The sequence below is a fragment of the Fundulus heteroclitus genome, chromosome 24 (assembly GCF_011125445.2).
Source record: "Fundulus heteroclitus isolate FHET01 chromosome 24, MU-UCD_Fhet_4.1, whole genome shotgun sequence".
Classification (NCBI taxonomy): domain Eukaryota; kingdom Metazoa; phylum Chordata; class Actinopteri; order Cyprinodontiformes; family Fundulidae; genus Fundulus; species Fundulus heteroclitus.
In genome coordinates, this window is record NC_046384.1 from 22,517,204 (window position 1) to 22,533,954 (window position 16,751).

The window sequence follows — 16,751 nt, forward strand, 5'->3', positions numbered from 1 at the left end:
AAATAGGCTTTGATTTAAACTATTCCATCAAAGCTCTGCCTGTGTGTCTATGGTAGTTTTTCAGCTGGAAGACAAGCCTCTGTCCCAGTCTTTTACAGCCTCTAACATGTTTTCTTGCTGTTAGCCCTGTCTGCCCTGCTTCCCTGTCCTTTATGTAGAAAAGCATCCCCACAGCATGATGCTGCCATCACAATGTTTCACTGTCAGAATGCTGTGTTCAGGGCTGTGTGCGTTGTGTAGTTGATATTTAACGAAATGCAATAAACTGTGTATAAATACATAAATTAGGCATGGTATGTATAACTTTGACCCTGTGTGGAATGGAGAAAACATACGATAAATCCGAATGAGTGTAATCTAATCAAATCCTTCAAAGAAATCTTTGAAGAATTTGAAAAACAATTTCCCGGTGGAAAAAGAATAAAAATGTAAACGCTCCTATATATGTAATATGACATTAAAGGCTATGATGAGTGGACGTTAAAGTAGTAAATCAAGGTAGTTAATGCTGCTTAAAATACCGATTCGCACTCACACGAAGCAAATTATCGGCTGCTGCTCTGCTGAATAACTAATTGGGATAGAAATCTGGCAAACCAGGTAGATAATAATGTGTTGCACTCTACGTTCTGCACTTCTGCGTTTGTGAACGCACTAACCGCGAGAATTCAGCTTGCAGGCAAGGTTATAATGCGCCTACCGGCTGTATGCCTAAAATGAATGTGGCTAATAAGTGAAAGTCGACTGACAGCGGCCACCCCGTCCTTCCGGGCTGCCCGTGGCTGAGAAACAAGCGCTCCACCAGCGGGAGCGATCGCCTAGTAACCGCCTGACTGTCTGTAGCAACGGTAAAGTTGACTAACGGCGTGTGGGTCAACAAGCGGAATAAAGGACCCCGTACCTCCGTGGCTTTAACCACAAATACACGCTTTGTGGCATTTGACAGCTTTACCTTTATTGTAATTGCGAAGCCAGACCTCATGGCTGGAAGGTGCGTTCGAGTTGACCCTCCGTTTGTAGAATTCAGGGATGTAAAAGTCGGGGATGTTTACAAGAGGGCAGTCACAGTGACAAATATTGGGAAAGTGTCAAAGAAAATATGTATTGAGAAGCCCGAGCGGAAGGTAAGGTGTTTCCAATTACATGAGTATTGTACATCGTTATAAAGTGTATATATTGGCATTTAGCCAATGTTCATATTGTTAATTAGCTAACTAGCTAACATAGCGGCAAAATGGCGGCCGACCTTTAGCTAACTGGCGAACAGAAGTTTCTGGAGTCGCTGCTAGCTATGCTAAAGTATTGACTCCTGTGAGTTCTTTGGTTTCTCCTTATTTTCTGTCATACTTGAGTTGTTATGAAACAAATTGTTACAAATGTAACTTTGCTATCAATGTATTTTTTTTCCAGTCACGAAACAGAATTTTATCCATTTATCTCATTAGTGACCTTTTGTCATAACATAAAGGCATCAAGCCAAGTCCAGTTTACATGTGTAGCACATTTCAGCAGCAAGGCGGTTCAAAGCGCTTCACATCATGAAAACTTCCAAAACACATGAAAATGCTCTCTGGTTGTGAGACCATTAACAAACCAACAAAACATCCCATTTTTTCCAAGTCACCCCTATCCTCTAAAATAGGTTGGTAAAAAAAATGAATACAAAAACAGACAAAGTCACTGAGTGTAACCAGGCTGTAACCATCCTCTCAGCAGTGAGGGGGACATATTTTTTCAGAAGCCCATTGAGTGATTTATCATGGTCTCCCTCCTCTCCAGTGTCTAAGGAACCACATAATCACCAACAACAACAACAACAGTGCAGCACCGGGACACCAACTTTAGTTCTTTAAATGAACAAAATCTAAACTTTTAGCTGCTGACCTCTGGTGGAGTTGACACAATGACCCTCTGACATCTACAGGACAAGTAGCCAGATCATAAAACACTGAACATGAGATGTTTGGTTGAAAAAACAACAACATTCCTGTGGGCAAATTATTATTTATGACACGACATAGAACGGGAGTGACAAGTTAGCAGGGCTGTAAGCCTCAAATTTTAATTTATTTAGCGTGCACATAGAAAGTGACCCGACACCAAACAAATCCACGTTTTAGTCATATGTATCCGATGTATGTATCCCTGGTCCACCTTTTACAATACACAATAAAATATCATAGGGTGAAATATCAATGAAAGCCCTGTCCTGATAACTGCTTGGTTTTTCCTTTTTAGTCAGCAAGGTGTAACCTTTCCTTACCTGTGAAGACCCATCATCATTGTCTAACATTGTCTGCAATAGCATAACTTAACTCACATGTTTTTTTTTTTAAAAAAACAATAAAACAAATGTTCAAAGTTCTCTGGCTTTGCTGGTTTGCTGAACATCATGAGACACGAACAATTAATTACTGCTCAGCTCGTCTCCGTATGTGATTCACATCGTTCCCTACTTATGGTGTGTTTAAAGACGGCTTGGAAAAACCAGTTACCGCATGTAAATAACCGATTACACGGTTGTAGCCCCTGAAAAAGTGTGTGTGTGGAGGTCAGAGGACAGTCAAGTGCACCCTCCTACCTGATAGTGTGTGGCCTGCTGCTGTCAAAAAGTTTGACTGCCCTGGGAGCCATGAATTCTCCTCTTTAGCCAAAAAATCCTGAAGCACAATGTTTCGTCATCTCTAGCACACCTTGGTGTAGATCCAAAATAATCACAAATTATGTGATTATATAACTTGCCACAGTCTTAAATTTGTTTTATTGACCAAGGTGTTAAGGTTTTTATCATTTGCTGTTTAAAGAAATAATAAAAAAGTTCCTTTGGAATCTTTTTTACTAAAATAAGAACCAAAAACTGTAATTCAGTTCAGTCTTTACTTATTTTACCACCACTGAGCCTTGATTGACCGTTCCAAAAGGACAGGGGTTACCACTGCAAAGGTTTTCAAAGACCTTGAACTGAAAACGCAGTCTAAATGGGGAAATATATAATATATATATTTCTCTTCAGTGGTCTAAATGAAGGAATGATGGAGCTAAATACTGGGCAATCCTGGAAGAAAACATGCCAGCAAACTTCCAGCAGCACAACAAGCCAAGACGTACAGCAAAGCTAGTGTAGACTGGTGTAGATCAATGGATCTTTGTGTCATTCACTCCCACATCATCTTATTGAGAATCGTTGGCAAACTGATGTCTGCAGAGGTTTTCCGTCATGACTCAGGGGCGCTGCATTAAAAAAGAGACACACTTTTATGCATTTGTAGGGACAGCGTGCAGTCATACATAATCTTTTTTTCTCACAGAACCACACAAGCAAAGGCAAAAATGTGAAAAGATTCCAGGGCTGTGAATACTTTTGCCAGGAGCCATGTTGTCGTTTTTCTCTTTGCTTCCTGTACGCTGAAGCTCTTTAAGTTTGTGGAGTTGAGTCCAGCTGGGTTGGTGCCGTCTGGCTTTTCGGTCCGAGGCGTTCTGGAGTTCGCCCCAGATGGCGAGGAGGAGGTCAGAGACGCCATCCGGATCCGTGTCGACGATGAGGAGGTGCTCCGGGTTCCAGTGGCAGGGTGAGCTGTGCTGTGAACAGGAAACAAAGCTTCAAGCCGTGGTCATTCACGGCTGCCATTGCTGCGTCTCCGGCTGCAGATACACCAGGACGTGCTCTGTCATCATGGACTCCTTGCTGGACTTTGGCTGCGTTGTCGCCAGGAGTCAGGTGATCAGCAAGCTTCATCCTCTTACCAACGAGGGATCAGAGCCAGGTAAGTCAGCTGAGCTCAGATCTGTGGTTCATTCAGCTCCGTCCAGACTGACCACCTTTGTGTATGTTCTTGCTGAAGGAGTATTCCACGTGGAGTACAGCGGTGGAAACGCCTCCCTCAGTTTCTCACCTTCAGACGGAGTCGTGGCCGCTGGCGCCACCCAGTGGCTGAAAGTAGAACTGCGCACAGACAGACCTGGGCAGATCGACGACAAAGCTCTGTATGTTCATCTTTAAAACCTCGGGCCAACATTACTATGAATGTCCAGAGGTGGGTAGAGCAGCCAAACATGGTAGTCAGGTACCAGTAGCACTACTTCAACATATTTTTACTCTAGTAGAAGTAAAAAGTTGTCATTCAAGAGTTACGTATTAGTAAGTAAGTATTCAGTAAGAAGGCTACTCAAGTACTGAGTAACTCAATGAGCTCCGCAGACAGAAAATAAAATTAAAATAACAAAACTTGTGTACAAACAAGAAGTCTCAGGTTTTTGTCTCTGGTGCATTTTTGTTAGAAGAAGTCAGTTCTTTATTCATAAAGTGACTCGCAGCAGGTAGAGTAGACAGACATTTTACTCTTGTACTGAAAAAGTACAGAGCAGTAACACTGCTCCTAAAAGTACATTTTGTTCTAAGTAGTTAGTACCCACCTCTGTGAACACGTAGCGTGTGTTAAAGGAATGTGATCAGAGTCAGACTGGATGTTTCTCTGTTCCTCCCTGAGGGTGAGACTCCAGAACGGCTCCACTGCAGTCCTGAGCATCAGAGCTGAGGTGGTGGAGCAGCAGCTGCAGGTGTCTGACCCACAGGTAATCTGATGAACACATTTAGAGAGTCCTCCACCACCAGCTCCTCGTTAGTATAGTGGTGAGTATCCCCGCCTGTCACGCGGGAGACCGGGGTTCGATTCCCCGACGGGGAGTAGCATCCTTTTGGTTGTGTGTTTGGCTCTAAACATGTCAGATAAGGCAAGACCAAACTTTCTGACACATGTGCTAAAGCTGTGGTGGAAAAACACTGAAACCCAATCCTCATGGCCATAAATCTAAAACACCTAGATTGTTTAGGTCAAAAGCGACTTTAGGATAAAAAATAAAGCAGTGTAAATAGTTTTTCTAAGCAGTCTAACTATTAATGGTAAGTCATTGCACAGACACAGTTTGTGATCATTCCTGTTGAATTCTTTTACAGGGGTCTCCACTGTCCTGTCTGTGGTTTGGACCCGTCTACTTTGGCGCCTCCTGTGTGCAGAACGTGCTCCTCAGAAACAACGCTCCCCTGGCCTGTGACTGGGTCTGCGTGCTGCAGGAGAACACTGCTGGGACCGAGGTGGTGCGTCATTTACATTTCTAGTTTTATGGGGGGGTGGGGGAGGGTTGCAGACATACCCAATAGGTCCTACTCTGCTTTGTGTGCAGGGAGCAGACCTTGTGAGGAGCACAGACAGCACCCTGCTGGAGAGAATGAGGAACTGCAGCTCGGCCGGCCGTGCCGCGCTGCAGCCGCTGGAATGTGTGCCTGCACACGGTCACCTGGGTCCGTATGACAAAACCACCGTGGCAGTGCGATTCAGTCCCATCAGCAGGAGGTACCTTTGTCTGAAAACACTGAGAACATTTGTTCCACGTAAAGGAAGCATTCACTGTGAGCTGTTGTAGTAGTTTATAGGATCAATGGACTGGTAGTGTGGACAATGTGTTACTGTAGTTCAGAATTGGCCCCTAAAAGTATTAGAGAAATGAAAAGGAGTGTAAATGAAAAAGACTGGTTTGAGACCAAAATAAAAGAAAAAGTAGTGCTACTCCCCGTCGGGGAATCGAACCCCGGTCTCCCGCGTGACAGGCGGGGATACTCACCACTATACTAACGAGGAGCTGGCTGAGGGGGTCAGCTGACACAGGGAGTTTTAGCTCCCCACCTCTGCTGTGTGTGACAGGAGGAGACGTGGGAGCACCGCCGGTCGACAGGACTACTGTCTCTTCCTCCGCTTTGACATTTTGGCCAGCAAACACGGCTTTACTCCCCCTGATGGTACACTCTATCTCTCTCTTTCTCACTCTCTCTCTCACTCTCTCTCCCTCTGTCTCTCTCTTTCTCTCTCTCTCTCTCTCACTCTCTCTGTCTCTCTCTCACTATCTCTCCCTCTTTCTCTCTCTCTGTCTCTCACTCTATCTCCCTCTTACTCTCTCTCTCTCTGTGTCTCACTCTCTGTCTCACTCTCTCTGTGTCTCACTCTCTCTCACTCTCTCTCCCTCTGTCTCTCTCTCACTATCTCTCCCTCTCTCCCTCTTACTCTCTCTCTCTCTGTCTCTCACTCTATCTCCCTCTTACTCTCTCTCTCTGTGTCTCACTCTCTGTCTCACTCTCTCTGTGTCTCACTCTCTCTCACTCTCTCTCTCTCTCACTATCTCTCCCTCTCTCCCTCTTACTCTCTCTCTCTCTGTCTCTCACTCTATCTCCCTCTTACTCTCTCTCTCTCTCTGTGTCTCACTCTCTGTCTCACTCTCTCTGTGTCTCACTTTCTCTCACTCTCTCTCTGTCTGTCTCTCTCTCACTATCTCTCCCTCTTACTCTCTCTCTCACTCACTCACTCTCTGTCTGTCTCTCTCCCTCTGTCTCTCTCTCACTATCTCTATCTCTCCCTCTCTCCCTCTTACTCTCTCTCTCTATCTCACTCACTCACTCTCTCTCCCTCTCTCTCCCTCTATCTCTCTCACCCCGTGTCTCACTCTCTCTCACACTCTCTCACCCTTTCTCTCTCATTATCTCACTCTCTCACTCACTCACTCTCTCTCCCTCTCTCTCACTCTATCTCTCTCACCCTGTCTCTCTCTCTCTCTCTCTCTCTGTCTCTCACTCTCTGTCTCTCTCTGTCTGTCTCTCTCCCTCTCTATCTCACTCCCTCTCTCTCCCTCTCTCTCACTCTATCTCTCTCACTCTCTCTCACACTCTCTCACTCTTTCTCTCACTCTATCTCACTCTCTTACTCTCTCTCTCTTACTCTCTCTCTCTCTCACACTCTCTCACTCACACTCTCTCTCTCTATCTCTCTCTCTCTCACTCTCTCTCTATCTCTCTCACTCTGTATCTCTCTCTCACTCTACCTCTCTCTCACGCTCTCTCTCACTCACACTCTCTCTCTATCTCTCTCTCTCTCTCTCTCTCTCTCCCTATCTCTCTCTCTCTCGCTCTCTCTCACTCTCACACTCACACTCTCACAGACAGACACAGTGTTGAAGTTGGTATCTGATCCAGCTGTGACTTAAAGGGCTAGTCCACTGCATGTAACGGCTATGGACTAACTGTGCTGTGCTATAGTTACAGATATTAAATACAATGGTCCACCATGAACTGGATTGTTTTTAACCAATGAATGAGTCTTTAAAATACACTATATGGTCAAAAATATTCGCTCACTTGCCTAAATTTGCATATGACCTTAAAGGAGAAGTCCGGTCAAAATCAGAATTCAAACTGCTGAAAGTACTTTAAATATAAAATTATTACATACTGTTCAATAAATGATAAGCTTTTTTAATGAAGAGTAATTTTCATTTGAAGGTCCTTTTATGGGGGCAGCCATCTTGGTGAAGAACAGTACTGCCTCCTCCCAGTTTGTGACGTCACTGTGCGGTATTGGCTGTAGAGCAAGTCCCAATGCCCTATCTTTCCCCTTGTAAATAAATATCCGTTTTTATGCCGAAATATTTTTTTAACCCGTAAACAAAGATAGACATGGTGTTAAGCATTTAAGTTTAAATTAATGCTAATTTAACATTTTAGAGACATAAAAAGACAACAAATAAGCATTAAAGTATAGTTTATAGGTTGGGTTCTGCAATGTTAGAAGATGAGTATAAAATTCATCTTTAGAACCAATCTCTGCTCAAAATGGTGATCTGCACCGTCTAATCTACTTTCAGCAGTTATCACCAGTTATTGCAACCGTGAACTGCAGAAAATACGGTCAGAGCGGCTCTTTCTGAGTTTACTCTGCTGCTGTCAGGATGAGCTGCAGCGTTATGAGGCGGAGGGATATTTCAGCATCACTTAGTTTAGACCCAAAACAATCGACTTCATATTCAGAAACAAGCCTAAAAAAAACTGCAACCCACAACTCATGAAATTTACAAGTGACTTTAGAAAAAATAAGTGAGCTTCGCAGAAGTGAGCATTCTTTCTAAGTGTGTCGTATCACTCTGGTCGGTAAACAAATGTCCCGGCAAATTCTACATTATAAAAAAGAAAAAAACTACTGAAAAGTCTCACTCATCCTGAAGACATGTCGCTTCAACAATAGCTCTCGTGAATTTTAACGGTGAAGTCCTCTGGAAATCTGAAATAATTGTTTGTTAATCACGGCTGTGTACAGCGGCTCCTATTGAGTTTGCTTGTAAAGCGCGGAGAAATGCCCTCGGCTCACCGCGATGTGATGTCACAGGATGTGATGTCAGGCAGCCGTTTTTGCCCATATTTGGGCAATAATGGCCGCCCCCCTACACAGTGATCCAGACGACAATTTATGCTTTTATTTTCTTATTGATTAACGCTAAATTCATGAAATAACCACAAACGTATTAGTTTTAGTTATAGCTAATGATCCCCTGATTTTTCCTTGTTGACCGGACCTCTCCTTTAAATGACAACCCATTGTTATCCATAGGGTTCTATGTGGCGTTCTACTCTTTGCTGCTATAATAGCTTCAATCTTCAGGCAAAGCTGTCCACAAGGTTTTGGAAGGTGTTTATGGGAGATTTTAACCCTTCGTCCAGAAGGGACATTGAATGTCCAGAGCCTTTAGAAGCTCGTCCACGCCTCACAGCTCTTTAACTAATTCACAGACCTCTACCACAGCGAGGGAATCACATTCCTCCCAATCTTCAGGCTCTGGCCCCCTGCGGTGGTGTAAAACAGATTTGTGATTTCCAAAATCTGTGTATAGTCTGGGAAAACTCAAAAAAAAGGTTTAAAGCCTTTGTTTGGCAGGAGACCACCTTTGAGGGGGTTCAGCTTGAAAACAGCAACACGTAAGAGTCCTTTTAATTTAAATAGATTGAAAATATTTTTTTCTGCTTTCAGAAATGAAACAAAGATTTCACAAGTGTCAAGCTTTAATTAAAAGATTATTAAGCGTAGACTGAAGCAGTTTAAAGCCATGTTGATGATAGGAAATGCTGGACAGGTTGGTTAGATGTGGAGCAGCCCGTTGTCAGATAGAGAGCTGGCATCAGATGCCAAATCCAACGCCATTAAAACAAACACAGATTTTCTAAATTTGCTGAAAGAACAAAGACTGATGGCTGCATTGAGGCTCTTTTTGTTTTCCCTTCAGCCGACAGCAGCGTTGAGGTGGCGGTGACTGGTTCTGGAGTCCCTGTGGCTCTGGTGCCGTCTCCCTCTCACAGGTTTGATTTCCCCAGCTGCACCATGGGACAGCGTTCGGACCTCCTGTGCGTGCTCCGCAACCTCTGCCCTCAACTTCCTGTCAGATTCCGCTTCCGCAGCGTAGCACACTTCAGCGCCGAGCCGACAGCGGCGACCATTGGCCCAGGCCAGTGCCAGGTGACAACGCTGGCAGCGTCAGGTTGTGCTCAATAAAGAGTTTAAACTAAGGAGCTTCTTGTTTCTTCTTCTCCAGGATGTGGTTTTGACTTTTAACGCACGGCAGCAGGGCAGCTTCCGGGTCCGTCAGCAGGTAGATGTCCTGGGTGGGGCGGCGTCAGAGAAAGATGGCAGCTCCACTCAGGGCTGCTGCTTCCACACCCTCTCTCTGCGCTTATCTGCCACCTGCTGCAGTGTGACGACACGCCCGCAGCCACAACCATGTCCTGGTGAGCAATATTCACTGCTGACTAAAAAAAGCTACAGAAGCAGAACTCATCTCGTGTCTCTGTAGGACCCCAGAGTCCGACCGGGTTACGGCCTCCTGTTCGGCTGAGTGAGCTGGCTCACTGCAGCGCTCTGACCCACGCTGCCAGCACAAAACGTCGCAGACAGAAGAGCGAGGCCACCGAGGACCAAGGGTCCCTGGCTGTCCCCAAAGACCGGGCCTTAAGCGCCGCACCAGCACTGACCCAACGCCAACATAGGTAGAGGTTATGGAGCCAGGAGCTGATTTATGTGTTACAGCTGATCCTCATTTTACCCAGCGACACGACACAAAAGCTACATGTTCAGGTTGGACAACTTTAATATTCTTTTTCATGAAAGGATAGGGGCGGTGAATTAGAAAGCCTGGGATGAATATACATGCTGCCAGCTCTTTTCACGCTTTGTTACATTGCAAACACCATAAAGCTGCACAGCTCAGTCAGCCTGGATGGAAACTGACTGTAGTTTAGCTATTTATGCAAAGATTATCTGTAAAATGGTTGGAAACCATTCACAATTGTGTGCTATTTGTATTGTGCTGGTCTATCACGTAAAATCCCAGCAAAACACACTAAAGGTTGCGGTTCTCAGGTGACAAAATGTTCCTAAGGCTTCATGCATTTATAGTCAATAAAACTATACATCTATAAAATGAGAGTTTAGAACATTAGGAGCTTTTTAAAAAGTAAATTGTCTTTAAAAAATGTATTTGACTAAGAAAAATGCTTAGTAAATGGTAAATTAGTGTTTATTCTAAATCTGGCTACTGAATTTCGGTCTTGACATGCGCATTGTGTTTCCATACCATTCAGAACCAACTTTACCGGAGCACCACACCGCTCTGTGGGCACCAGCTATGCTTTCAGCGAGGAGGAGGAGGAGCAGAGGCGGCGCCACCGGCACAGTTATATGGACTTTATCAACCAACTTGGACAAGCACGCCTCGAGAAGATCAGGGAGAGGTTAGCTCCCCAAATTCAACCGTATTCTGTCTTCTCTGGAGTAAAGCAAATATTCCCCCCTTTAGTTTCCCCTTTAAAACCACACAATTCAACGTGTTGATGTGCTTTGATTTCCATCTTTAGGCAGCAGCACACAGAAAAGGACGACGTGAACATCGGCATTGTTCCATGTCAAGGCCTTGTTCCCCCTGAGCTCCACATCAGAGACCTGGGGAGCAGCGAGAACGCAGAACTGAAGTCTAACGACAATACAACACACCAGACTGAGGCCACAAACAGCAGCAGCAGTCAGGTTAGATCAGCAGCGATTCAACAAGCTCTACTTCAGCTGTTTCATTTTTATGTTTTTACATCTTTGCACAAATTCTTTGCAGATTTCCGAAGCGGTTGACACAGTTCCCTCTACCAGCCAGCAGGTGGCAGACTGTAGCAGGAGTCTGACTCCTTTGGAGCTCTACCAAGTTGTTGTTTGTAGGACTTTGTTTTATGAAGTGTCATATAAGTGTCAGGCTCAGAAATACATACATGCATAACTCTACAACGTCCCTTTCTGCAAACAGCTCCTCTGCTGGTGGACTTTGGCGCGGTGTGCCTGCAGTCGGTGTGTGTTGAGAAGCTGCATATCAGCAACGGTCTGCCGGCGTATATCTGGTTTGAGCTGGAGGTGGACTGCCCTGAGCTGGAGGGCTCCTCACCGCTCTCCCAGGTCCTGCCTCCCTGCTCGCTCAGCAGCTTACCGCTGACATTTCACAGCAGTCAGTCTGGGCCCTTCTGCAGGTCAGTCCACGTTCACAGAAGGGAGTGAACAGTGTTCAAAACGTTGGCGTGCTGTATTCAGTTCAGTTTATCTATATGGTGCCACTTCACAGCACATGTAGCCTGAAAGCACTTTACAGTCAATCAGAACAGCAGATGCATGGACCCCTAGACAGGATATTTCTAGTTTTGACGATATTTCACATGTGATAGAAGGAAATTCTAAAAACGTGGTCAAAAATTACACCAAGCCCTTTTATTTTATTACCAGACGGCCAATCAAATCCCATCCAGACTAAGCGGTTTATTTTTCAAAGACTGGCCCAAAGGTGAAAACTTCTGTCATCTCTGAATTGTCAGGAAATTTAAGGTCATCCAGGTTTTTATGTCCTCTGAACATGCTTGGGTTCTGTACTGATTTTATCTGGATTTATAGATAAATATAGCACAGTATCATCAGCATAACAGTGGAAATGTGTCCCCTGATGCTGTCTGATAATTTAACCATTGGGAAGCTTAGCCAAGACAACGTTATTCTCAAAGCACGTTAAAAGCAGTAAAGTTGAGGTTTGTGGTTGTAACATTTCTAAATGTGGAGCGGCTGGAGGTGTGAATGATATGTGAAGGCCTCTAGAAAGAGATGACGGTGTATTTTCCCTCCTCCAGGTCCTTGGCCTACTCGGTAAACCAGCAGCACCCTGGTCAGGTACTGGTGCGAGCTCAGGTGGTCCCCCCGGCTCTGGAGCTGTCCACCAATGAGCTGCTGCTCCCGCCCAGCCCGTCCATGCCCGCCGGATCAGAATACAGCAGCTCAGTGACGCTGAGAAACCCGTGCAACTGTGTGGCAGAGTTCACCTGGCAGCCCGTCATCCCCGACAGCGGCCTGCTGCTGTTCTCAGTCCGACCAGCTACAGGTGCTCCCAACGCAGCCTGGTTCCAGCACCCAGTGATGAATGCTCAGCATCCCCTTTAAGGCAGCAGGGGTGGTGGGTGCTCTTTACCAGCCCTCCTTTGTGCCCAGGTACCGTGGACCCAGGGAGGGAACTAGACTGTGAGGTGGTTTGGCATCCATCCTTTTCTTCCCCCTCAGAGGGAGACTTTGAGCTCTTTGTCCATGAAGGAATCACTCAGCGCCTGCACTGTGTTGCTAAGGTTTGTCTCTCAAAGAAGCATTTTTCTTTTCTGGGCTCCATTTACAGCACCAAGGAGACATTTCAACACATTTACTCTTCTTTAAAGCATAATCTGTAACGGAGTCCAGCCTTGGTTTGTATCTGCAGCACAGCTTTGTCTTGTGATGTCTTTCCGTATTGTTCATGTTTTTGTTTTCTCACTTTTCAGCCGCAGTGAATCTGAGATGATTCTGTTGATAGGGTTGGACATTTTCCTAAAAGCAATCTGTGTTCATAGCGCCCTCAAGAAGAAACGCATGCAGAAAAACATACAAACGACAAAAATACAGAAAATAAAGTACATACAAACATTGGTATAAAAACAGTAGCCATAAATAGTTACATTAAATATCTGCAGAATGTGCCAATTTTCTATCTGATTCCTCCACCAATCGTCACAATAATCATAGAATACTCTTTACTAAAACAAGAATTAGTTGCAGCCCTACTTCTATGTACTTTTATGGGATTTTTTTTCTTTTTGTGGCTCTAGTGGCACGCGTTTTATTGACAGTGAGCTGACCTCCTAATATGGTTCGTGCTAACCGCTCCTCCACGGGCGCGCCCCATAACAAAACAACACAAAGTACTGCAGGAAAATGATGCACAGTTTTTACCCTTTTTACAAGTTAAAATCCTAAAGTACTGAAGCCCTCATACCCCAGCTCTGTGTAGCTTAATCTGAGTATGAATCCAACATGGATCTCCCTGGATATCCTGGCAGCCTCTCGCCGTGGGTCTTGACAGAAAACTGGTCAGAGTTAATGTGGAGATGGACGGAGCGGATGGAGTGGAGAGGTTCCCCTTCCAGCAGGGAGCAGAGCTCTCCGTCCAGTCTGACTGAGCTTCAGCTGGTTTTCAATGAAAAGAAACAATATGGGCTTCTTTGGGTTGTGACCCCTTCGTTTTTTTAATAATGCGTATGCTGTCCCGTGCGTGTTCTATCCACTCCCCCATATGCAGAAGGAAGAGTAAAGAATGCCTCTCTTATCGTCTCCACGTCTGTTCCCTCTTCCTCTCAGGTTGCACACACCACTGTCCAGCTGGCAGAAAAGCAAATCCTTTTCAGATCCGTGCCTCTCAACACAACTTCCATCAGAGCTGCAGTCCTGCACAACTCTGGACAGAACCACGCCTACTATCAGGTGTCCAGTCACACACTCTATACGGGACATTTAAGCCGGTCAGAACGCTAGGAGATGTCTACATCGTCCATTGACGTGCATACAGCTCAGCTCCGACTAGGGCTGGGCATAAAAATCCATACAGAGATTAATCTCCATGTTTTTACTAAATATTTAAAGGCATACTATGCAACATTTTTCAGTTAATTAATGTGTTCCATACCGTTTTGGATGATTAAATGAGTCATTTCAGGTCGAACAAAGGTTTTCTCTGCCACCCTGAGGGTCTGTGGGGGAAATACCGTACTTGCAATTGCAGGAGCCCTCGGCCCGCACCAACAGAAGTCTCGCTTTACGGCGAGAACTCCATGTGTTTTTGCCCTGCCATTCACTATATGCACGCGCGAAAGCAACAACAAAGAACCGCGTGTTAACGTCAAATAAACATGCAAGCATATCGAGTTTTATTATTATTAGTATTATTATTTATTTTTCTATGTTGGCGAGACGCTACTGCGGCGAGGCGGCCGCGGTGGCTTGGCGAGGCGGCCACCTCGCCAAGCTGGCGCTGCGGGAAACCCTGATGTTCATACCTTCACTGTGTTAGTCATTGTTTTTTCTGCCGTTTTTTCCACTTTTCGTTGCGTTCGCCTGTCTGCTAAGCTCAAAACAACCGCGCCTGGCTTGATGGAGAAACCAGAACAGCTGAGCATCTTTATGACAGTGCACTTTTACTTTCGCCCTCTGGGGGGAGCCTCGCGGGAAAATCTATCCCGGTTGCATAGTATACCTTTAATATCGATATTCTGGCTCTCAATATCGATATACCTCCCAACCCCTAGGGGGCGTTATTATAGAACCATTACTGCTCACAGTGAGGAAGAGCAGTGAGAAGAATCTGTGGAACGGCTGACAGGATTTTAGAAACTCCTTCGTCCCTAAAATCAGACGTTTGGGAACATTTCTGCTTTCTGTGATTCATTAAATGCTGTGAACCAGATGATTTATTTTCCTGTTAATGTATCAGTGTTCAATAAAATTGAACATAAATAAAATATTTGGCTGTTTTTGTTGATTAATTGTTGATTTGAGCATTAATTTGAAGGTAATAAATATCGATACTGGAATCAAATCAAATCAAGCTGGGCTACAGAGAATCGCATTGAATCGTGAGCTATGTATGGAGAATCGTATTGAATCGGCTCATCCTAGATGACGCCCAGCCCTCGCTGCGACCCTGTGGCGCCGCTTTGCAGTGGCTCCTGGTTAACCGAAGGTCCCGTGTTCCTGTCTGCGGTCCGGCAGGTCGTAGACGAGTGTCCTCTGCCTGGAATGGTTCTGAGTCCTTCTGAAGGTGTGGTGCCAAGCAGGGGTCAGGCCATGCTGTACATCCAGTTCAGCCCAGACTTTGTCTTTAAATTCGACGCCAAGGTTGAGGTGAGACGAGCAAACGGTGCCGTCTTTGTGCTCCCCTCATGGGGCTCCCTTCTCTGTGTTAGAACTGATTCCTGGGTTGGATGTTGCAGATCGCTCTGAGGAACATGAAGTGCGTCCAGCTAAGAGTTGCAGGATCAGTGGAGCCTCCAAATGTAGATTTCAGTGTGGTGAGTGTTATAGTTCCTGTGATGCACATGATCTACGCTGAATTATCTGAGCATTTCAGACCAGGGACACTTTCTCTGTCCCTGTTCTTCAAGGCTGTTTCCTCAGCTTTCTTTTCCACTCAACTGTCCAGCTTCTTTATCAATGTTTGTGGCAGTAGTGGCAGATCCTGGGACGGCGCATGGATCACATGCTCCACCCGTGCACCACTAACATGCCAGCTTCTTTCACCACAACCTTTAGCGGCTTTTGCCCGACGTGGAGAGTCTGAGTGCCATCCTGCCTGGCCAGAGGTCCCCGGCCACATTCAGAGTGGAAGTCCTGAAATGCAGGTATTCTACTTTAAGATTGGCCGAATTGACCTGCTTGTCTTTTTCAGTCTCATTTCCAGTTCTGTGGCGTCCATTCTGGTTCTCGACAAGTGAAAGCCTTTAGCATCACCAACCACGCTGAGGCTGTGTGCCAAGTCACCTTTGATCTGTCACAATACAGAGACTTCTCCGTCTCAGTCTGTCAGCCCACTGCAAGTATGCATGCACATTAAATGATGTCCGTAGATTTATGCTCCTGTTCCAGATTTAAGAGTGAATGCACGTGGGCGTGTGGAGGTTTATGCCACTCCTTAAACACAGCTTGGCCCGTCAGACTGTGTCTGCGTTTTCAGGAACAGCAGGAGAGGCTGGAATAACCGAGGTGGAGGTGTGTGGTGGTCAGACGCAGGAATGCTTCCTGGTCTTCTCTCCCACTCAGGTGAGGAGGGAGGTCAAGCACCTTCCTGAATGTTTGCAAAGCCTCAAGAGAATTTTCTAGGCTAACCTCAAATAGCTGCGTAGCATCTGTGCTAGTTATAAACAAAGCTTTGGTCTCTATGGCTTTATGTGACTACAGTTCAACAAGTGAAGGTTTTCTGATCTTTTACTTTAACCAAATCATGCTGTGATGATGTGGCAAAGGATTATCTGCACTGAAAAAAGACATTTCCTACCAGCAATGCTTCAGTTATACTCCTTTACAATCTGCAACTGGACATAAAAACATTCATTTCACTTATTGATTTAGAAATACCATAATACACATGACTGTAGCATTCTTCCTTCGTTTGCTCACAGCCTGTGTTTGTGGTAGAGGGACGTATGTAGAGCGTTGCAAACACTGACTAAAAGGCGCAGCTTAGAGAGTCTAGCTGTTTTACATGTTTTATTAGGCTACCTGATGATGAGTGTAATAATAGTAATATAGTAATATCGTCTTTATGAAATAAAATGTGTTCTCTGCTTTTAACCCATCACTTGGGGAGCAGTGGGCTGCCATGTGTGGCCCCCAGGAATCGTTCTGGGGTTAAGGGTCTTGCTCAGGGACCCAGAGTGCAGGCAGTGGGGATTGAACCGGGTACTTGCATCCTTCTCAGAGTGCAAGCAGCTGCTCTAACCACTAGGCCCCGACCCCCCATACAATGTTCTTCCTACAATGTTGTGGAAGCAGCATTGTAAATGGTTTTCA

General features: G+C 45.3%; 1 protein-coding gene and 2 non-coding genes across 5 annotated transcripts in view; 2 read left to right on the forward strand and 1 right to left on the reverse strand.

Moving 5' to 3' along the window:
- Window positions 1–832: 832 nt before the first annotated feature.
- The window catches only part of LOC105936507 (cilia- and flagella-associated protein 47), a 56,665-nt gene continuing 40,746 nt past the window's right edge, over window positions 833–16,751 (forward strand). For all 3 annotated transcript variants that reach the window (XM_036128373.1, XM_036128375.1, XM_036128376.1), the window contains exons 1-22: window positions 833–1,124; window positions 3,412–3,569; window positions 3,649–3,764; window positions 3,843–3,984; window positions 4,488–4,572; window positions 4,955–5,095; window positions 5,182–5,351; window positions 5,700–5,794; window positions 9,097–9,326; window positions 9,403–9,595; window positions 9,661–9,853; window positions 10,448–10,597; window positions 10,721–10,889; window positions 10,972–11,068; window positions 11,158–11,374; window positions 12,020–12,267; window positions 12,375–12,505; window positions 13,548–13,670; window positions 14,955–15,086; window positions 15,176–15,253; window positions 15,631–15,778; window positions 15,916–16,001. In XM_036128373.1, the coding sequence (XP_035984266.1) occupies window positions 981–1,124; window positions 3,412–3,569; window positions 3,649–3,764; window positions 3,843–3,984; window positions 4,488–4,572; window positions 4,955–5,095; window positions 5,182–5,351; window positions 5,700–5,794; window positions 9,097–9,326; window positions 9,403–9,595; window positions 9,661–9,853; window positions 10,448–10,597; window positions 10,721–10,889; window positions 10,972–11,068; window positions 11,158–11,374; window positions 12,020–12,267; window positions 12,375–12,505; window positions 13,548–13,670; window positions 14,955–15,086; window positions 15,176–15,253; window positions 15,631–15,778; window positions 15,916–16,001 (3,246 nt within the window). In that variant the 5' untranslated portion in view covers window positions 833–980. The remainder of the gene's footprint in view (window positions 1,125–3,411; window positions 3,570–3,648; window positions 3,765–3,842; window positions 3,985–4,487; window positions 4,573–4,954; window positions 5,096–5,181; window positions 5,352–5,699; window positions 5,795–9,096; window positions 9,327–9,402; window positions 9,596–9,660; window positions 9,854–10,447; window positions 10,598–10,720; window positions 10,890–10,971; window positions 11,069–11,157; window positions 11,375–12,019; window positions 12,268–12,374; window positions 12,506–13,547; window positions 13,671–14,954; window positions 15,087–15,175; window positions 15,254–15,630; window positions 15,779–15,915; window positions 16,002–16,751) is intronic.
- On the forward strand, window positions 4,614–4,685 carry trnad-guc. The gene has a single exon. It is a non-coding gene; the product is annotated as a tRNA-Asp (tRNA).
- On the reverse strand, window positions 5,565–5,636 carry trnad-guc. Its single transcript has one exon. It is a non-coding gene; the product is annotated as a tRNA-Asp (tRNA).